This window comes from Macaca fascicularis, chromosome 20, assembly GCF_037993035.2.
Source record: "Macaca fascicularis isolate 582-1 chromosome 20, T2T-MFA8v1.1".
Taxonomy (NCBI): domain Eukaryota; kingdom Metazoa; phylum Chordata; class Mammalia; order Primates; family Cercopithecidae; genus Macaca; species Macaca fascicularis.
The window spans coordinates 80,230,599-80,249,750 of NC_088394.1; the positions used below are offsets into that span (position 1 = coordinate 80,230,599).

A 19,152-nucleotide genomic window follows, 5' to 3' on the forward strand; every position below is an offset into this window, starting at 1 on the left:
CTGAGCTCAGCTTGTTTGACAAACAGCCAGGAGACCAGGGTTGGGGCAGGAGGAGGGGAGTTGACAGATGAGGCCTCTTGGGGCCAGAATAAGAAATCTAATTGTATTACAAGGGTGATGGCAAGGTCTTCGCTCTGGTTCTCCGCGTTCCCAGGGTTCCCCAAGGTAATGCCACGAAACAGTTGTGGAGGAGTGGGGAATTGAGGCATCTCACTTCACAGTGGGGGCGGAAGCTGGGGCAGATACCCATCACCTGGGGTCAGCCATGGGGGAGTGCCAGGAAGTGGAACGGGGAGTTAACATTGCCTTATCTCTGGCCCAGGTGCCAACATAAAATCCCTTAAGCAGAGGGCCTCAGGTGTTTGCAGTAAGCAGACTTTGTTGAGGGTGAGTGGAGCGGGGCAGCAGCTTCCGGTACAGCAAGCTATGGGGGGCTTGAAATGGGGAGAGATGCACTCTGATGTACATTTTTGCCACCTCTCTGTGTTACTGAGAATCCACTGTGGGAGGGGAGGCTATCACCACCCTGTGCCCTTGCTTGATCCCAAGCCCCTCGGAATTCCTCAACAGGCAATTGAGTCTGGGGAACAGGCTACACCAGACAAGGAGAAAGGAAGATCCAGCCCCAGACCCTTTTCCACCCTACCCCTCCTGCATTTCTAAGAGCTACTTTCCTGAGAACTGACCTCACCCCTTCAGGCATAACCTAACTTGGGAAACCCAGGGTTCTAGGGACTTGCAAAGAGAGAAACCGGGAACTTTGAACTCTATTGTATCCAAAAGCCAACAAAAATCATAGATTTAACTTCTGATCAGGCTTCCCAGTTAAAAATATCCATTCATTTTCCATTCAACAAGTATGTCTTCAGAACCTATTTTAAAATATATTTGTATGGAGACACAATCCAAAAAAATTCATTTAAAGGCGTGATTCAGTGGGTTTTAGTATATTCACAAGAGCATGCAAACCCTCCCTTTAATTCCAGAATATTGCCATCACCCAAAGAAGAAACGCCAATAGCTCCCAATGCTCCCTCCCCGCAGCCACTGACGACCACCCATCAGCTTCCTGTCTGCGTGGAGTTGCCTGTTTTGGGCAGATCACCTGAGTGGTTCCTTGACTTGGATCATGTTTTCCAAGCCCATCCATCCTGTAGTGTGGATGGGTGTCTCATTCCTTCCTATGGCTGAACAATGTCCCATCCTCTGGGCATCCCACGTGCTATTCACCTGCTCTCTGTTGGTGGATGTTAGCGCTCTTTGCATTCAGCGCCCTCTTTTAAACTCCTAACTGTGGTAAAGTTGCCATCACTTTGGGGAAACCATGGGTGCAGTGGGGCTCCCCTCTGCAGGAGATCTCATTTGGTCCAGGGATAAGGAGGGGCCTCTCTGGAGAAGCGACAACTCAGTTACAACTTCAAGGATGCGCAGGAGTAGGCAGGGTGAGATTTAGGGGCGCTGGAGCCTCTGGCGCATGTTCCAGACAGAGGGAAGAGGTCAGGCCGAGGCTGGCGGAGAGAGAGCACGTACCCAGGGCCTAGACAAGGAAGGAGGTCTAGAATGGCAGAAGGGGCGAGATGGGGAGAGAGTCAGGCGTCAGGGCTGCAGGGCCCTGGTGTGGCCTATGAAGGAGTCTGGAGTTTAAACCAAGGGGATGACCTCATCTCTTGTGAGTTTCAAGATGCCAGGACATCCACAGTAAAACTGGGACCGTCCTGGCCAAATCAGGGTGGTTACCTCCGTGAGTGACCGTGGTAGGCACAAACTGGAGAGTTTAAACAGGGAAGGCCCTGGGCCTCTTTGCTTTGGATTGCAATTCTCTGGACTCTGAGTGACAGGCCTGGATGCTTTTCAATTTTTAAAGGGAGAGTAAGTTTGAAAGGGAGTCCCATTTCCAACTATGTGGCGTTCTGGAAAAGGCACAACTTACAGAGATGGTAAAAAGATCAGCGGTTGTCAGGGGTCCAGGGAAGTGGGGGATGAATTAATGGCACTCAGAGGGTTTTTAGGACAATGAAACTAATCTCCATGACACCGCCATGGTGGACCCTTGTCATTATGTCATTTATACATTTGTCATAAACCACAGAATGTACGACTCCAGGAGTGAGCTCTATTGTAAACAATGGACTGGCCATGTGCGGTGACTCATGCCTGTAATCCCAGCACTTCGGGAGGCCGAGGTGGGTGGATCATGTGAGGCCAGGAGTTCAAGACCAGTCTGGCCAACATGGCAAAACCCTGTCTCTATTAAAAATACAAAAAAACTAGCCAGGTGTGGTGATGCACATCTGTAATCCCAGCTACTCAGGAGGCTGAGGCAGGAGGATCACTTGAACCCAGGAGGCAAGGTTACAGTGAGCCAAGATCGTGCCACTGCACTGCAGCCTGGGTGACAGAGCAAGACTCTGTCTCAAAAAAAAAAAAAAAAAAAAAAGGACTTCGTTAATAATAAATCAATGTTTGCCCATCAGTGGTATCAAGGTACCGCACCAGTGCACAATGCTATTCATAAGAGACACGGGGTGGGGGTGAGGCTGGGAGAAGGGACACAGGGAAACTCTTTATTTTCTGTGCAATTTTTCTGCTCTCACAACTAAAGTTTTTTTAAAAAGGAGTCAGTTTTACACTTAATAATTGCCATGGTGTTTGGTAGACAAAATCCTACTGGACAACCATCCGTTGGCCTGGGAAAGAATTGTCAAAAAAGGTCTTGGAGAAGTTAAAAGAAAAGAGCTGGGCGGGGGGTGTTCTCAGGGGGCTGAGGCTGGGGCTCCCTTGAGCCCGGGAGTTGGAATTCAGCCTGGCCAACATAGTCAGAAGTTGTCTCTTAAAAAACTTTTTTTCTCTTTTAAAGCAGGGAGGCTTAAAAAGAGAAAGAGAAAAGATCTTGAAGTTTGGGAATTCTGAGGTCAGCCTTTCTCTGTCTGGGTCTTCTTTCTGTCTCCCCACCTGACTTTTCTCTCCACATGGACAGATGATCCTCTCCTTCAGCCATCCCACTATCTTCTGGAAGGTTCCATAACTCCTCCCTGTTCCCATCATTCCTTTTTCTGAAAATCCTTTGGTAAATGGGTTTATTAATTTGCCAGGTGCAAACAATTGTCAGTGGCTACTTGAAGTTTGATAAGGAGGATTCCGAGGCCTGTCCCAGCCAAGGGGGAAGTGCCGCCTGGTGATCAAACACTGATGCCTGCTACAGGTCAGAAGAGGGAGGAGGAGCAGAGGCATCTGTGCTGTGTATTTACCTCCCGGAATTTAGCAAGTCCCAAGCCGTGTTCATTTGGCACCTGGTGTCATGTTCCAAGGGGCAGTGCCTTGTTGCTTCTGCTGGAATTAAGCCCTTTAGAAGCCCAGCAGTGCCCATAGCTACAGGAAGTGCTCAGCCAACGTTTGCCTGTCATTCAGCAAATAATGGTTATGAAACAGTGAAAGTAAGACATGAATAGTGCCTGGAAACAGGCTGTGTGTGGGCAGCATGTGAGCGTGACCCTCATTTTGGTGCAAATGCATAGACCGGTTCACATAAGGGGGTCTCGCTATTGTGGCAGCAGAGCTGTTTCCAACTCCAGGCCTTAGCTACTGCCCTTCTGTTTCCTCTGCCACCCCTCCCCGCTGCCCCGTACCCACAGAGATCTCGTCTTACCTCTCCTGACTCCTCTAGCTACAAGAGGCTCCACTCTCCAGGCCCCATCCTGCTCACTGTTTTCTTTTTTTCTTTTTTTTTTTTTTTGAGGCTGAGTCTTGCCTGGTCACCCAGGCTGGAGTGCAGTGGCACAACCCTGGCTCAGTGCAATCTCCTTCCAGATTCAAGCGATTTTCCTGCCTCAGCCTCCAGAGTAGCTGGGATTACAGGCCACCATACCCACCACCACGCCCGGGTAATATTTTGTATTTTTAGTAGAGATGAGGTTTCACCATGTTGGCCCGGCTGGTCTCGAACTCCTGACCTCAGGTGATTCACTCGCCTCGGCCTCCCAAAGTGTTGGGATTACAGGCGTGAGCCACCGCGCCCACCCTCACTTTTCTTCTAGTGTCACCCACTGTCCTAGTCTCCTTGGGTTGCTGCAATAAAGCTCCACAAACTGGGTGGCTGCAGTGGAAATTTATTCTCTCTCCATTCTGGAGGCAGAATTCTGAAATCAAGGTGTGGGGGAGCCTGTGCTCCCTCTGGAAGCCCCATGATGGGTGTGGGGAGATTCCTCCTGCCTCTTCCAGCTTCTCATGGACCCAGATGTCTTGCAGCTTGTGGTCACATCCCTGCTTTGATCTTCAGGTGACCTTCTCTTCTGTCTCTTATCAGGCCACAGTCACTAGACTTAGGGCCCACTCCGTTAATCCAGGATGATTCCATCCTGAGATCTTTAATTATATCTATAAAGATCTTTTTCCAAATACGGTCACATTCACAGATTCCCAGAGTTAGGACATGGACATATCTTTTGCAGGGGACATTATTCAACCCACGACATGCACTGCCTGACTTTGCATTACACATGGATTTGTCCACAGCCTGTCTCCCCCATTAGGAGATGAGATAGGAAAGCAGGGAAAGAGTCTGTTGTGTTCCCAGCTCGATCTCCAGTGCCACATGGCAGGTGCTGAGAAATATTTGTTAAGTGAATGAAATGGTTTTACCTTTCCAAGTCCCAGTGTTCCCATCTATAAAATGATTATTTCCTGTGTGCACAGCTATTGCAAAACAGAATCAAGGGTTTACGAAAGGTACCATAACTTCCACCTAATTCTTAAAATTAGAAACAAATTGCACAAAATATACCTTTGTACAGTGTACCCTTTCCAAAAAGGATGTCTTCAATGCCACTCTTAGAGAATTTGTGAGTGAAGTTTGTTACCAAACAAAATACAGGTGCCTTGAGGTTGCATCATGGCTCCCAGCAGTGCTGGGGCATTGCTGGGGATAATTTGCGGGCAGTGAAAAGACACCACTTTGACATAGAGAGTGAATGGGAGTTGCAGAGCATGACCTCATTGTTCAAGGTGCCCAGAGCAGACATTTCGAGAAAGGCTGGATGCCTTTGGTTGGGTCCCACCCTTGGCATTCATCGTTGGCCAATGCTGCAGAATCACTGAGGCGTTGAGCTGCAAACCCCAGAAAGTTCTCCAGCCAACTGTCTTGTTAGATTCTTTGCAAGTGGGCTCTAGCATTTTACAGACTGAAGGCAGAAAAACTAAATGAAAAACTTGAAAAAACAGAATCTTGAAGTCTGTGGGGATGACCACGGAATCCAAACAAAGTGACAGACCTCAGAAAGGTCGTTTAAGACAAACATAAATAGCAGGTGTAACTGACAGGGAAATGGACAACACACAACAACAAAAACCAACTCAGAAGGTAAGTGCTTGAGACAAGCGCGGTGGATCAAACCTGTAATCCCAGCACTTTGGGAGGCTTAGGCAGGCAGATAGATCACTTGAGGTCAGAAGTTCAAGACCAGCCTGGTCAACATGGCAAAACCCTGTCTTGTGTCTAGTATATATATACACACAGAAATTAGCTGGGCATGGTGGCACACCCCTGTAGTCCCAGATATTCTGGAGGCTGAGGCATGAGAATCGCTTGAACTCGGGAGGTGGAGGTTGCAGCCAGCCGAGATGGCGCCACTGTACTCCAGCCTGGGCAACAGAGCAAGACTGTCCCAAAAAAAGAGAAGAGTTTGGGTAATTAAATTACTTAGAATATAAGAGGATGCAGAGGTTAGAAAAACAAAAATTAAAGTTGGAAAATTTCTTTAAATCTGGAAAAGGAAACCAAAAGAGACTGTAAATACTCATCTGTGTTTCTGAAGTGTTTTCAGGTAGCTCCCAGCAGAACTTTCAATGAGATGTTTATTCCAAAACCAAAGTAAAACTTGACAGCAAATTGAGTGCTTGCCTCAAAAGGCACAGAAATAAAACATGAAAGAGGATGACAGACGTCAATCTAACAGTGACAACTATAACAATGTAGACACAATACATTTCCCTATTATAAAGCAAATCATTCATTGAAAGTTCTGTTAAATATACATTTTAATGATCTATTGTTTATGAGAGACATATTCAATAAATATTTTGGAGTATTTGCCATGTTTCGGGGACATCATTTACCATAACCAACACTGGTGGAGCCTAATTTACCTAATTTTATGCACCGTAAACCTAATTTACTGGCCTGGGCAACATAGCAAGACCCCATATCTACATAAAAATAAAAATTAAAAAATTAGCTGGGTGTGGTTCTGTGCACCTGTAGTCGCAGCTACTCAGGAGGGAGGATTGCTTGAACCCAGGAGTTCAAGCCTGCAGTGAGCTATGATCCCGCCACCGCCCTCCAGCCTGGACTACAGAGTGAGACCTTGTCTCTAAAATATACATGTATATATCCACCATCTAGAGTTTCCTTCCGGAATGCCCTGAGCATTTTCAAACCTAGCCCAGGAATTCCAGCCTTGACATCTCTGGGCTGGAGCGGAAGCCATGGTGATAGGGTCCAGAAGGCTGAGCTTTCAAATCCCCTGCTCCAGGGATGCTGGTCTGCCTGGAGAGATGACTGGTTAACGGCTTGGACAAACATGAAGATGCCAACAAGGCATTCTTCTTCCCTGGATCCAACATCATCTTAAAATCACAGAATGCCGGTTGGGAAGGACCTAAGAAATAACTGAGCCAAGTTCCTGTATGTTCTTTTATATTAATAATATGACAGAAGTGCCTGAGGGCCTGCAATGTCGGGTACTACTACGTCATACTACTGGGTACTCCACCTGTGCAAGCATTCACTCAGCCTTTACCATAGGATGCTGAGGTTGGCTGCAGGATGTCTCCTACTTGTTCCTCTACAACACTCTTTTTTTTTTTTCTTTAACATGAAGTCTTGCTCTATCGCCCAGGCTGGAGTGCAGCGGCACAATCTCGGCTCACTGCAACCTCCACCTCCCGGGTTCAAGCGATTCTCCTGCCTCAGCCTCCCAAGTAGCTGGGATTACAGGCACACGCCAGCATACCTGGCTAATTTTTGTATTTTTAGTAGAGACAGCGTTTCCCCATGTTGGCCAGGCAGGTCCCAAACTCCTGACCTCAGGTGATCCGCCCACCTTTGCCTCTCAAAGTGTTGGGATTACAGGTGTGAGCCACCAGCCCAGCCTCCTCTACACCACTCTCCACCCTTCTTTGGATTCTCCGCCCAGGAGCCTGCGTCCTTGGCTCTGTTGCCCTCTGCTGAAGTGATCAGCCCCCCAGAGCTCCCTTCTCCAGGTAACTCCTCTCTCGTCTGCTCCTTCAGGCCTTGGGTGGGAACAAAGCCACTTCTCACTTTTTGCTAGTCTTCGTTAATGGCATAAGCGCTTCTGGTTTCTCTACATCATCCCCACACCTTTGTAAAAAGTCTTTCTCAAACTCTCCTCAAATTACTGTTTCCTACTGGGACCCTGACTCATACAGGTAGGTAGTGATGTCCCCATTTTATGGATGAGTAAACTGAGGTGGAGAGAGGTGAAGAAAGTTGTCCAAGGTCTGAAAGGAACATTCCTGGGATTCAAATCTGGACTCACTCATGTCAGAGGTTTGCTGTTACCATTATTCCTGTACCTTTGTTGAAACTGGGGGGCGGGGGGGACAGGCTGATACCATAACCTTTGTTTCCTTAAAAGAGGAAGATGCAGGAGATACAAGAAGGGCCACTGGAACTGCCCCACAGGTTTTTGTGGGCTGGAGTCAACCCTCAGGAGCAATTGAGGTAGGTGGCAAATATTTGCTCAAAAGAGGCAGCTGAATTGCGTGGATAAATGCAGAGGCCACGTCCTGTAGTCCGTAAGCAAATTCCCTGTAGAGATGAGGAAGCCAGTGGAAAGGTGGGTGGCACGGCCTTCCCCAGAGCCCCCGCCTCTGCTAAGTGGTGGGTCTACTTACGGATCTAGACCCACCTGAAGCCAAAGAAAGCCCTGGTACTTCAAAGCACCCACTTGGCAGCAGACAACTGTCTACACTGTGTGTGGACTCACATACTTTGGGAGCCATTTGAACCCAGCACCTTCTGATGATGATGAGGATCATGAGGATGGTGTCATGGGGACACCAGCACATTCTCTAAGCCAAGCCCTGCTCCAGACCTTCCTGTACAGCACTGTCCGCTGGGGCCTCTCAATGTCACTGTGGAGAAAGTCTATGGTGGTGGCCTTTCTGCAGAGCAGTAAACCAAGGTGCACAAAATGTAAGAAACCTGCTCAGGTCCCGCCATGAGCAAAAGCGGCGCTCATCCTGCAGACGAGGACAGGGGGCCTGACCATCCCAGACCATGCAGGAGCCAAAGGCAGCAGGGCTGTCAGCCGCTCCTGTTCCCGGACTCACTCCCAGGGCCCTGGAGGTGGGGGTCTTAGCCTTCTGCTCCCCGCTCAATGACAGACTAGGTCGCCGAGGCTCAGAGAGGCCAGATGACCCATCCAGCGTGCCCAGCCGCAGGTGTGAGTCTGAGTCAGCTCCAACCACCTCGCTCCCGGCGCCTTAGAGCGGCCCACACTGCCTTCCTCAAGAGGATCACCTGGGGCTCGTTAAAAACTCAGCTCCCGGGGGCTCCAAACCCAATAACTGGGCAGGGAGGGGTCTGGGAATCCGGATTTCCAGCGGAAACCAGCGTTTGCTCCTCCACCTCCCCCACTCCAGGTGATTCTGAGGATCTGCAAGTGTGGGAAACAGCCCAAGCCCTGAGGCGACGCAGCCGCTCCCTGGGCCTTCGATGGCCAGCCGGCGCTGTCCCCAGGGGCCCTGGGGTCCCAGGCGAGCTCGCGGGGCGGGGCCAGGTAAGCCTACACCTCCCTGCGCGCAGCCCCGCCCCGGGGGCGGGGCCTCACGTGGCGCGGGCAGGTAGACAGCTCCCTGGTAACCGGGTCTGGCCCAGGGGGCTTGGGCGCGCGCAGCCATCCCGGGCCTCGCCGGGGACCGAGGGAGGCAGGCAGCGCCTGCGCCCGCTCACCATGGTCGAGGGACGCGTCTCCAAGTTCCTGAAGAAACTCGGCTTCTCGGGCGGCGGCCGCCAGTACCAGGCGCTGGAAAAGGAAGAGGAGGAAGCCTTGGTGAGTCCGGGCGACCCCGCGCCGGGCGTGCGACCCGACCCCCCATCCCCTCTGTCGTAACCGTCCCCGACCCGAGACCCCGCGTTTGCGCTGCGATTCGCGAACTCGTCCTCCTCCCCTGGTTCCGGAAAGAAGCCGTCCTCACAGCAGCCACGCTCTCATGTGTGCTCTGGCCCGGGGAGCTCAGCACTGAACCCTCACGTGAACCCATTTTGCAGATGAGAAACTGAGGCCGAGAGTGGTTAAGTATATTGCCTAAGGGGCACGGAGCTAGGAAGTGACCTGGCTGGGAACTTAACCTAGGTTTCTCTGACTCCGGAGAATTAAAATTCCTGGGTCTTCAGACTTGGGATGCTTTATGGATATTTGAAACTTAAATTGGAAAATAAAATTAGAGGGATGCAAAAAAACAAAAGATTGCTGAAATGTTGTAGCAATAATAGAAAGCAAAGTTGGAGCTGAGGGACCTCCCAGCCTCACTTCCTATAGGCAGGCACTTTTAGAAGCCACCCGGAGCTGTCGGCCTGCTTTGCAACCTCCAGGGGACCCGCTGGGGTAAAGCAGCAGGGTGCCAGGGGCAGGGCGGTTCATGAGGGAACAAACTGGCAAAGCTGTCAAATAAAGCCCCTCCTGTTCCTCGGATTCTTGGAAGCCAGAGGTGAAGCCAGGCTTGAGGGTGACCCAACACCCTTCTTTTCAGCTTCGCAAACAGAACTCCTTGCATGCTTTAAGGGCAAGGGGGCACTAAATTTCTGCTTTCTTTGCACACCAGAGGGTCGTTGCACTTTTTTTTTTTTCATTTAAGCTTAAGCAGTCATTCAAAAATACCATTTCTGAACAAGTCCCCCGGGTTGCTAATGAGAACTATGACTTGGCAATGGCCTTTTGACCAGTGAGAGGAAACTTCAAAGGTACAATTACCTTTTAATAATAATAATAATAAAAAGCTGAAAAAGTATTTGACTTAAAATTTTATTTTTTTCTCCCAAAGAATACTAATGGTCAAAACATTTTGTTTGTGAGATTAAGTATTCGTGCTTTTTAAAGATAGTGTTTCGGGCTTTTTAAAAATAGTGTTTTATACATCCCTGTTGATGTAAGAATTCTGGTGTTAGGGTGGTAGACCACAGGACCACCTAATTAGCAGTCTTTGAACAATCTCGATTTTTCTGAAGTGGCGTGTTAATGTTAATAGGATATAGAGTTCAATTAATTTGCTGTGATATATTTTTCTACTTGTGTGATACGTTCTGCTAAAGGAGTTTGAAGTTTATTTGCCAACACAGGCTGCCTTTCTTACGTTGCCATTCCTGTTTTTTCCTTTCCATCTTTCAATGGTTGCATCAGGCCAGGTATTTTTCGAACACTCCTGATGTGTAGTTGGTTACCATCAGGTTTCATAGGATGTCCAGGAATGCAGGTGCATGGATGATGTAACCTCAAGGGAGATGCTGGGGAGAGTTTGATCTCTGTGCCAGGTGGACTTCATCCCTCTAAAGCTTTGCAGAAGAGTTCTCAAAGGTCCGACAGGTGTTGAGCTGGTCTGTTGGTATGCTCTCCCACCTGGCTGTGGACCGGGGTGCTCTCAGCAGCATCCCGAGGCCTTGGGTGCGTGACGATGGGCAGTGTGCCACACCAGGAGGCTGGTGATACCAGCAGCCAGCACCAAAGGCCAGCTGAGAAATAAAGCGTGCTGTCTCCAGAGGCAGCATTGTGCAAACCCAAGAAATAACGATGAAAATCGATGGGAAGTGTGAGGAGGGAGGGAGGTGGGGAAGCCGGGAGGCTGGGCGAGGCACTCACTTCCTGCCAGGTCAGCTCAGACCTGAGCACCTCCTTTGCTCTCATACTCGTGTCCTCTCGTTGAAACGCCTTCCTCCCAGGGTTTGGAAAGGAGGCAATGTGTGCTGAGGTGATTACTTCTACAATAGTTGGAACCGTCTTTTATGAGCACTAATTATATGCCACATCCAGGATGCCTGTAGGAGGCCTCTAAGCCCTCCCCTCCCCCAGCCACTTTGACCAGTTACGCCAGTTCTAATAGTGATTGTTACTGAGAACCTGCTGTGTCTTCTCTCGGGCCTCTTACCTCCAAGGTAAGTTTTACTGTCTTCATGTGATCAACGAGGATGTGAAGCTCCTAGTGGGGCCACTTTCGTTTGCTCAGTGAGCATTTCCTGACAGCCAGTTTTGCCAGGCGCCGAGGATACAGGTGTGTACAAAACAAAGTTCATAGAGGAGGCCAACGGGCAGCTGACAAACCAGGAGATGCTTTATTTGAGACCCAGTGGTCTTAGGTGCACTGGAGAATCAAAGAGTAGAGGACCAGACAGAGGACTGGTGGTTAAGAGGGGAACTGGAGACTGGATTTCAGCATTTCCAGGAATGAAAAGAAAGGTGTTTGAGTCGGGCGCAGTGGCTCATGCCTGTAATCCCCACACTTTGGAAGACTGAGGTAGGAGGGTTGCTTGAACCCCAGAGTTCAAGATCAGCCTGGGCAACATAGCCAGATGCCATCTCTGCAAAAAATTTAAAAAATTAGGCATGGCGGTGTGCACCTGTGGTTCTAGCCGCTCCCGAAGCTGAAGCAGGATTGCTTGCATCTGGGAGGTCAAGGCTGCAGTGAACTGTGATCATGCCACTGTGCTCCAACCTGGGCCACAGAGTGAGACCCTGTCTCAAAACAAAACAACAACAAAAAGAAAGGTCTTTGAGAGGCCTCCTTAATTTAGTTACTAGAAAAAGTTTCTCACTGCTGACCTGAACATTAAGGTAAGGAAGAGATTGGACCAGAAATTCCTGCTTCCCAGGTGACTCAGCGCTGACTCCGGGGGAAGCTGCCTCTGCCCCTCAGGGCTCCCATCTCCTAACTGAGGCAGGTATAGCCCCAACCCACTGCCTCCCTGGCTGGTGAGCAGATTCCTCCTTCTGGGCTCTGCAGGGTGAGGCTTGGATCCCAACCGACACATGTAGTGACCACCCATCCATTCAACCTAGATTCATGGAGAGGGGCTCCCTCTGTGTGTCAGGTGGGTGCTACAGGCTGGGGTTGAGGCTGATAAGGATGCACAGCTCCCTGCCCTCAGGTATCCCATCCGGGAGGCAGAGACAGGTCACAGTTCACTGTTTAGTGCCGATGTGTCAGAGCTGGGAGAAAGACGTGATATTTAAGATAAATAGGAGTGGCAAAGAGTGAGCTGGATGAAGGGCAGGGGTTGACAGCGAGTTCTAGACAAAAGAGGGAGAGGCGTTGGGGTTGGTAGGATGAGGCTGCAGAGGAGGGTCGTATGGAGCCTTGTCAGAGTGTGGGTTTTATCCCTGGAGCAATGGGGGATTGTTGAAGGGTTTTAAGTCAAGACATGACACTCACTCATTTATTCACAGATGGGCCCAACATTAGAACTGTGATAAAACAGGCACAGTCAGATTTGTTTTTAAGAGATTACACTCGGTTACCGGAGAAGAGTATATGCATGGGAATTTTGAGGCTCAGGCACACACAACCTTAACTCAAGGCTTGCCCAAACTCACAAATCATTAGTGTTTCTCAGAATTTAGCAACGTGTGGGCATCTTCTTAAATAAACATACTGAAACCCCACAGTGTTTTGTTCGTTTGTTTTGAGACAGAGTCTCACCCTGTCACCTAGGCTGGAGTGCAGTGGTGTGATCTTGGCTCACTGTAACCTCCGCCTCCCAGATTCTCCTGTCTCAACTTCCCGATTAGCTGGGATTACAGGCACCCGCCACCACGCCCAGCTAATTTTTGTATTTTTAGTAGATACGGGGTTTCACCATGTTGGCCAAGCTGGTCTCAAACTCCTGACCTCATGATTCGCCCGCCTCAGCCTCCCAAAGTGCTGGGATTACAGGCATGAGCCACCGCACCTGGCCAGTGTTATCTTAAATGATTTGTATGAAAGTGTGACTTCAAGTAAGTATAAGCATAAAACCTATAATAAACATAACTGTTTGCTTGTAACTCAATTATAAAATCAATTTAGGCCGGTCGCAGTGACTCACCCCTGTTTTCCCAGCACTTTGGGAGGCTGAGATGGGTGGATTACTTGAGTCCAGGAGTTCAAGACCGACCTGGCCAATATGGTGAAACCCCTCTCTACTAAAAATACAAAAATTAGCCGGGCATGGTGGCAGGTGCCTGTAATCCCAGCTACTGGGGAGGCTGAGGCAGATAAATCCCTAGACCCCAGAGGCGGAGGTTGCAGTGAGCCGATATCACAACACTGCACTCCAGCCCAGAAGACAGAGTGAGACTCCCTCTCAAAAAAAAAAAAAAAAAAGTTATAATAAAATTATAAAGTACACATAAAACAGCCTTATTTTGATATATTGGCGATGTTCTATTAAAACTTAATCAGGCTAGGCATGGTGGCTCACACCTATAATCCCAGCATTTTGGGCGGCCGAGGCAGGTGGATCACCTGAGGTCAGGAGTTTGAGACCAGTCTAGCCAACATGGCGAAACCCCATCTCTACTAAAAGTACAAAAATTAGCTGGGTGTGGTGGTGGGTGCCTGTAACCCCAGCTACTCAGAGGGGTGAGGCAGGAGAATCACTTGAATGCGGGAGGTGGAGGTTGCAGTGAGCCAAGATTTTGCCACTATGCTCCAGCCTGGGTGACAGAGCAAGACTCCATCTCAAAAAACAGAAAAAAAAAGACACTGGAAACCAAAGCCTTTTTTGAATCTCGTCTCGGAAATGAGATCTCATAACTTCTGCCATATTCTATTCATTTGATGTAAGTCTAGGTCTAGTCTACACTCAAAGGGAAGGGTGTTACACAGGCCATGGGTACTGGGAGGGAATGATGACTGGGGACCGCCTTAAAGGCTGCCCATTGGAATAGTAGAAAGAAGTATTTCCTTAAATGATGTCATTCACATTAAAAAAAAAAAAAAAAAACAAAACCCTAGAACCACATCTGACATGTCATCTGCTCACTAGTTATCTGTTTTGGTTAGTGTTTTCATTCATCTTGAGTTCTGTTCTTTAAACTCTTTTGGACTTTTGATTTTGAAAATGCTGATGCTGAGAACGTCTGCTAACGCGTGTGTGTACAAAATGACAGTTACATTTGTCAGGAATTTGTTTGCTAGTTTAGGATAATCAGACTCAAACTCAAGTCCAACTGCCAGCAAGCAGCCTGCGAATGCCAATTTTGAAGGCTGTCATCTGATTACCATAGAACTGGCTCGTTCACTTGAAGATAATGTTACTGTTGGGCGTTGTTGAAAGAGTATCTCTTCATTTGGTATCTATTTGTATTTACTACTACACTTAGTGCTTATTGACTGTGGCAGCTGCTATGTACAAAGACTGGATTCATGTAAGGCACCTGCTTGCAACGTGACTACACTTCTCAATATTTAGGTGTCTTAGAGTTTTCTCACCGATTCCACAATTGTGCACTGTGTGATGACTCAATTCTCCTGCTAACCTTTCTCTCTGAGCCATTGAAGCTTTCAGTGGGTATCAGCCTTCACTCGGAACCTACAGTGTGTGCTGCGGTCATTGTCATGGATGCAAATGTGCACGCTGGTGTTATGTCACAGTCCTTAGTTGTAAGTTGCCCCCCACCCTGGAAGGTCTGTGTGAATCAGTCATTGAAACACTTTCAATGTTAGTAAGTTCTCAGAAAACTTGAAGGCTCTGAAGATGGCATCCCGGAAACCCTGCCCCCAATCCTAATGTCACAAGCTTTTTTTTAAGTATAAAGAATGCTAGAGTCCCAAACTCCTAGGGAGAGGAAACTAGAAGGAACTTCCAGTGTGTTAAATGGTTGCTGCTTGGTGGCCATCATATTAGGGGTGGGGACTGGGAGCTGATGGGTGGTCCTGTGTGTTTTATTTGTGTGCACACAAGTTGTTTGTAGATTCGGTATTTCTCCTAAATCAGAGGCCATCTGGATGAGAACACAGGCAAGTGCTATATTTTCAAGGGTAGACATTCAGCTGCTGTTTCTCTTTCATGGTCAAAGAAATACAAGTTATGAAAGATGCAAGAGTTTGGGTTTTATTCCCACCCCCCCTAATAATCTATCGAAAAGGAGAAAAAGGGAATTAGCAGAAAGCTTATTCAGGGACCTCAAAAATCATGTAGAGTGTTTAGATGAACCTGTCTAAGTCAGATGTTGACATGGATGGTATTTGGATGGTTGTTTGAAGGTTCATATAGACACCTGGTAAAAAGGACTTGTCTCATATCAGATATGATGAAAACAAAAACTTTAAAACAAGAAATGAGATATTCAAAATATTTAAAAATGCCCATGAGTAGAGGTTTGTTTACACGTATTCTGGGATATCTAGGTAACAGAATTCTCACAGGCACTGGAACTGATGCTGTGGAAGAATATGTAATGACACAGTGGACGGCTAAGATTCTATCTAACATTTTTAACATGAAAAACGACAAACACGGCTCGGCACAGTGGCTCACGCCTGTAATCCCAGCACTTTGGGAGGCCCAGGTGGGTGGATCACTTGAGGTCAGGAGTTGGAGACCAGCCTGACCAACATGGTGAAACCTCATCTCTACTAAAAATACAAAACTGGCTGGGTGTGGTGGCGGGCGCCTGTAATCCCAGCTGCTTGGGAGGCTGAGGCAGAAGAATCGCTTGAATCAGGGAAGCAGAGGTTGCAGTGAGCCGAGATCATACCCTGCACTCCAGCCTGGGTGACAAAGCAAGACTCTGTCAAAAAAAAAAAAAAGAAAGAAAAAGAAAAATGTCAAACATACAGAAAAACAGAAGGACTAGACATCTGTCTGCTCGCCCACGTGGATTCCATGATTCTTTTGCCATCTTTGCCCTGCATGATGCATCATTCAGTGGAAACAGGTGGTCGTAATTTCTTTTGGAAAAAACAAACTTTTGCAATGTGCGATAATAAAATCTGGAAAAAGATCATTTTGAGCAGTTTTTTTAAATCTTGGAATGACAAATTTTCTTCTTTGTAATCTTGTGCATTTTCCAAATTTCCAGCCACAACTATGGTTTAATTTTGTAGCCAGAAAAAAAAAGGACATGTGAAAAATAAAGGGGAAGTTTGAACAAAAGAAGGGGAGAGAAAGGATTGTGGGTTTTTAGGTCTGTGTTGCCTTTCAGGGCTGGGTGGGCATAGTTGGGAGTGGTTCTGTAAACAGCATTATTAGACAAGAATCCAGATCCCCAGTGGGGGCGGTGTAGAGTGGTGCCAGCCCAGCTGGGGTGCCAGTGGGAGAAAGAGGAGGATGGTATCGGGGGGGGGGTCTGTATGCTGTATGTGGCCATTTGGGGACTCCTGCAACCCCTTGGGGCTTCCCAACACAGAGGTAAGTAATTTGGATCAGCGCATTCGGGACTTCCACAGGGGCGTTTGGAATGACCAAGGGCAGAGAGGAAAGGTCTCTGGTTCAAGGAAGGCAGGTAAGCCAATGAGGTTGACTTGAGGGCAGGACTGGCTACAGAATTCATGCAGCAGACTGCCAATAGCAGGAAGACACTTGCTTCTATCTTCTGTGATCTCTCCCTTGACTGTCCTGGTGACATCCACTTGCTATAGATTGTTGCTCTCCACCACACAAGGGATTACTACCGGGTGAGTGTAGACCAAGCGTGTTCAACCCGCAGCCCAAGGTAGCTTTGAATGCAACCCGACACAAATTCGTCAACTTTCTTAACGCATTATGAGATTTTTTTGCAATTTATTTATTTATTTATTTAGCTCATCAGCTATTATGAGTATTAGTGTATTTTATGTGTGGCCCAAGACAATTGTTCTTCCAATGTGGCCCAGGGAAGCCAAAAGATTGGACACCCCTTGTGTAGACCCTCCCAGGTGTCCCTCATCGGGAAGAGCAGTCGTGGCCACTGGGTGGAGTCGGGGAGATGCCAAGCCCCGGGTATACATCATCCCATGGGACTAAATTTCCACATCCACATTCAGATCCAATGATTACGCATTTCAAGATGGCAGCTTGGAGCATGAAGACTCAAGCCCAACACCCGTCCTGCACGGGGATCTCTGTGCACCTGCACTGGCCTCATGCCCATGAGGCTGGCCCTGCTGAAGGGTTCTTGTCGGAGAGGAAACATCCAGTCGATACCTTCCCTGTGGACTGTCAGCGATTCTTCTCAATTGTCCTGGGGTTAACCTGGATCTGTGGATACTTCAGGGGCTAACAATCCCAGCACCTCTGGTCTCTAAGGCGTCTCACATGATGGTGATAAGAACACGGGAGACTTAGTAGTAGAAGTCGTGTGCTAAGACTGAGTGAGTAGTGGAAATCGTGTGCTAAGTCTCAGCGAGTAGTGGAGGCCGTGTGCTAAGTCTCAGCGAGTAGTGGAAGCCGTGTGCTCAGTCTCAGCGAGTAGTGGAAGCCGTGTGCTCAGTCTCAGCGAGTAGTGGAAGCCGTGTGCTCAGTCTCAGCGAGTAGTGGAAGCCGTGTGCTCAGTCTCAGCGAGTAGTGGAAGCCGTGTGCTCAGTCTCAGCGAGTAGTGGAAGCCCTGTGCTAAGTCTCAGCGAGCTGGTGGGAGCTTTTAATCCAGATCACCTGTCTTCCCTGTCCCTGCCTGGAAGGTGGAGTGGGCTGGAAGGGCATCTTTGTTGCCAATGGATGTGAATCCCAAAGTTGTCCAGCCAGCTGCCCTTGCTGGAGACTCCACTTCCTCACAGCTCATTCATTGTCTCAGTTCTGGAGGCCAGGAGTCGGAGAGCAAGGTGCCAGCAGGGTTGGTTCCTCCGGAGGCCTCTCTGCTTGGTTTGCAGATGGCTGCCATCCCCCTGTGTCCTCATACGGTTGTCCTCTGCGCGTGCTGCATCCTAATCTGCTCCTTTTATGTGGACACCAGTCGTATTGGATTAAGGCCACACCAATGACATCATTTAGCTGTAGTGACCTCTTTAAAGGGCCTATCTCCAAGTACAGTCACTTTCTGAGGACACGGGGTGTGGGGTTTAGGGCTTCAGCCTGGGAATGGTTGGGGGGGTTGGACAACTCAGTCCAACACCATGTTCTGTGTAGAAATTGACTTGAAAGCTATTTCTTTGAGGAGCTGTGAGTCACAAGGAGAAAATGCGTGATTGTCTCTTGAGGCTGTAGCCCCTCTGGAAATGTTTATCACCTCTGCTGTCTGCCCCAAGTCCTCAGGTAGAAGATGTGGGGACAGTGCCCCTCTAGCCGGGCCATATTCCTATGACCTTTCCTAAGACTCCCTGTGGCCTGTTGGAGAGAAGAGAGCCCAGCAGAGGGTGTGTTGTTTGCCCCACCTTGAAACTCAAGTGCAAACAGAGACAGGGAAGAGAAGGGCCCAAGATCTGTGATTGCAGAGACCCAGGGGGAAGAGATGACAGGCAGGCACTGCACCTCACTTTCCTATGCCAAACCACGGATGCCGACTACCAGGCTAACTAGAACTGCTTATTTCACCCCCATGTACCTCTCAGGACCCTCCCTGTCTTTGCCTCTCCAGCTGGACCGAATCTGGGGGCTCTGGGTGTAGGGGAAGGAGTGTTGGCCTGAGTGGCCACTCTTAACCATGAGCCACTGGTGTAGGGCAGACGGGGCCCATCCCTCGATGGCCACATAGATTTAGGCAGGTGTCATCTTTCCACATTCCTGTGTCCTGGTGTGAAAGTGGAGGTGTTGGGTGCAAGAATGGAGGGCAGTGTTGGGCTCCCCTTCTGACGGCTAGGTTCCTCCCCCCCTCCCCCTCCCCCTCCCCCTCCCTTCCCCTCCCCGCTCTCCCCTCCCCCTCTCCCCTCTCCCCTCCCCCTCCCCCCTCTCCCCTCCCCCCTCCCCCCTCCCCCCTCCCCTCTCCCCTCCTTTCCTTTTCTTTCCTTTCCTTTCCTGATAAGGTCTTACTCTGCTATCCAGGCTGGAGTGCAGTGGTGCAATCATGGCTCCCTGCAGCTTCAACCTTCCTGGGCTCAAGTGATCCACCTCCTGAATAGCTGGGAATACAAGCACACATAACCATGCCTGGCTAATTTTTGTACAGATGGGGTTTTGCTAAGCTGCCCAGGCTGGTCTTGAACTCCTGGGCTCAAGAGATCTGTCCACTGCGGTCTCCCAAAGTGTTG

The 19,152-nt window shown here is 49.0% G+C and overlaps 1 protein-coding gene across 1 annotated transcript in view; it reads left to right on the forward strand.

Moving 5' to 3' along the window:
• The first annotated feature begins 8,883 nt into the window (after positions 1-8,883).
• ATP2C2 (ATPase secretory pathway Ca2+ transporting 2) overlaps positions 8,884-19,152 on the forward strand; it is an 88,829-nt gene continuing 78,560 nt past the window's right edge. The window contains exon 1 of the mRNA XM_005592673.5: positions 8,884-9,071. Within this exon, the coding sequence (XP_005592730.3) occupies positions 8,973-9,071 (99 nt within the window). The 5' untranslated portion in view covers positions 8,884-8,972. The remainder of the gene's footprint in view (positions 9,072-19,152) is intronic.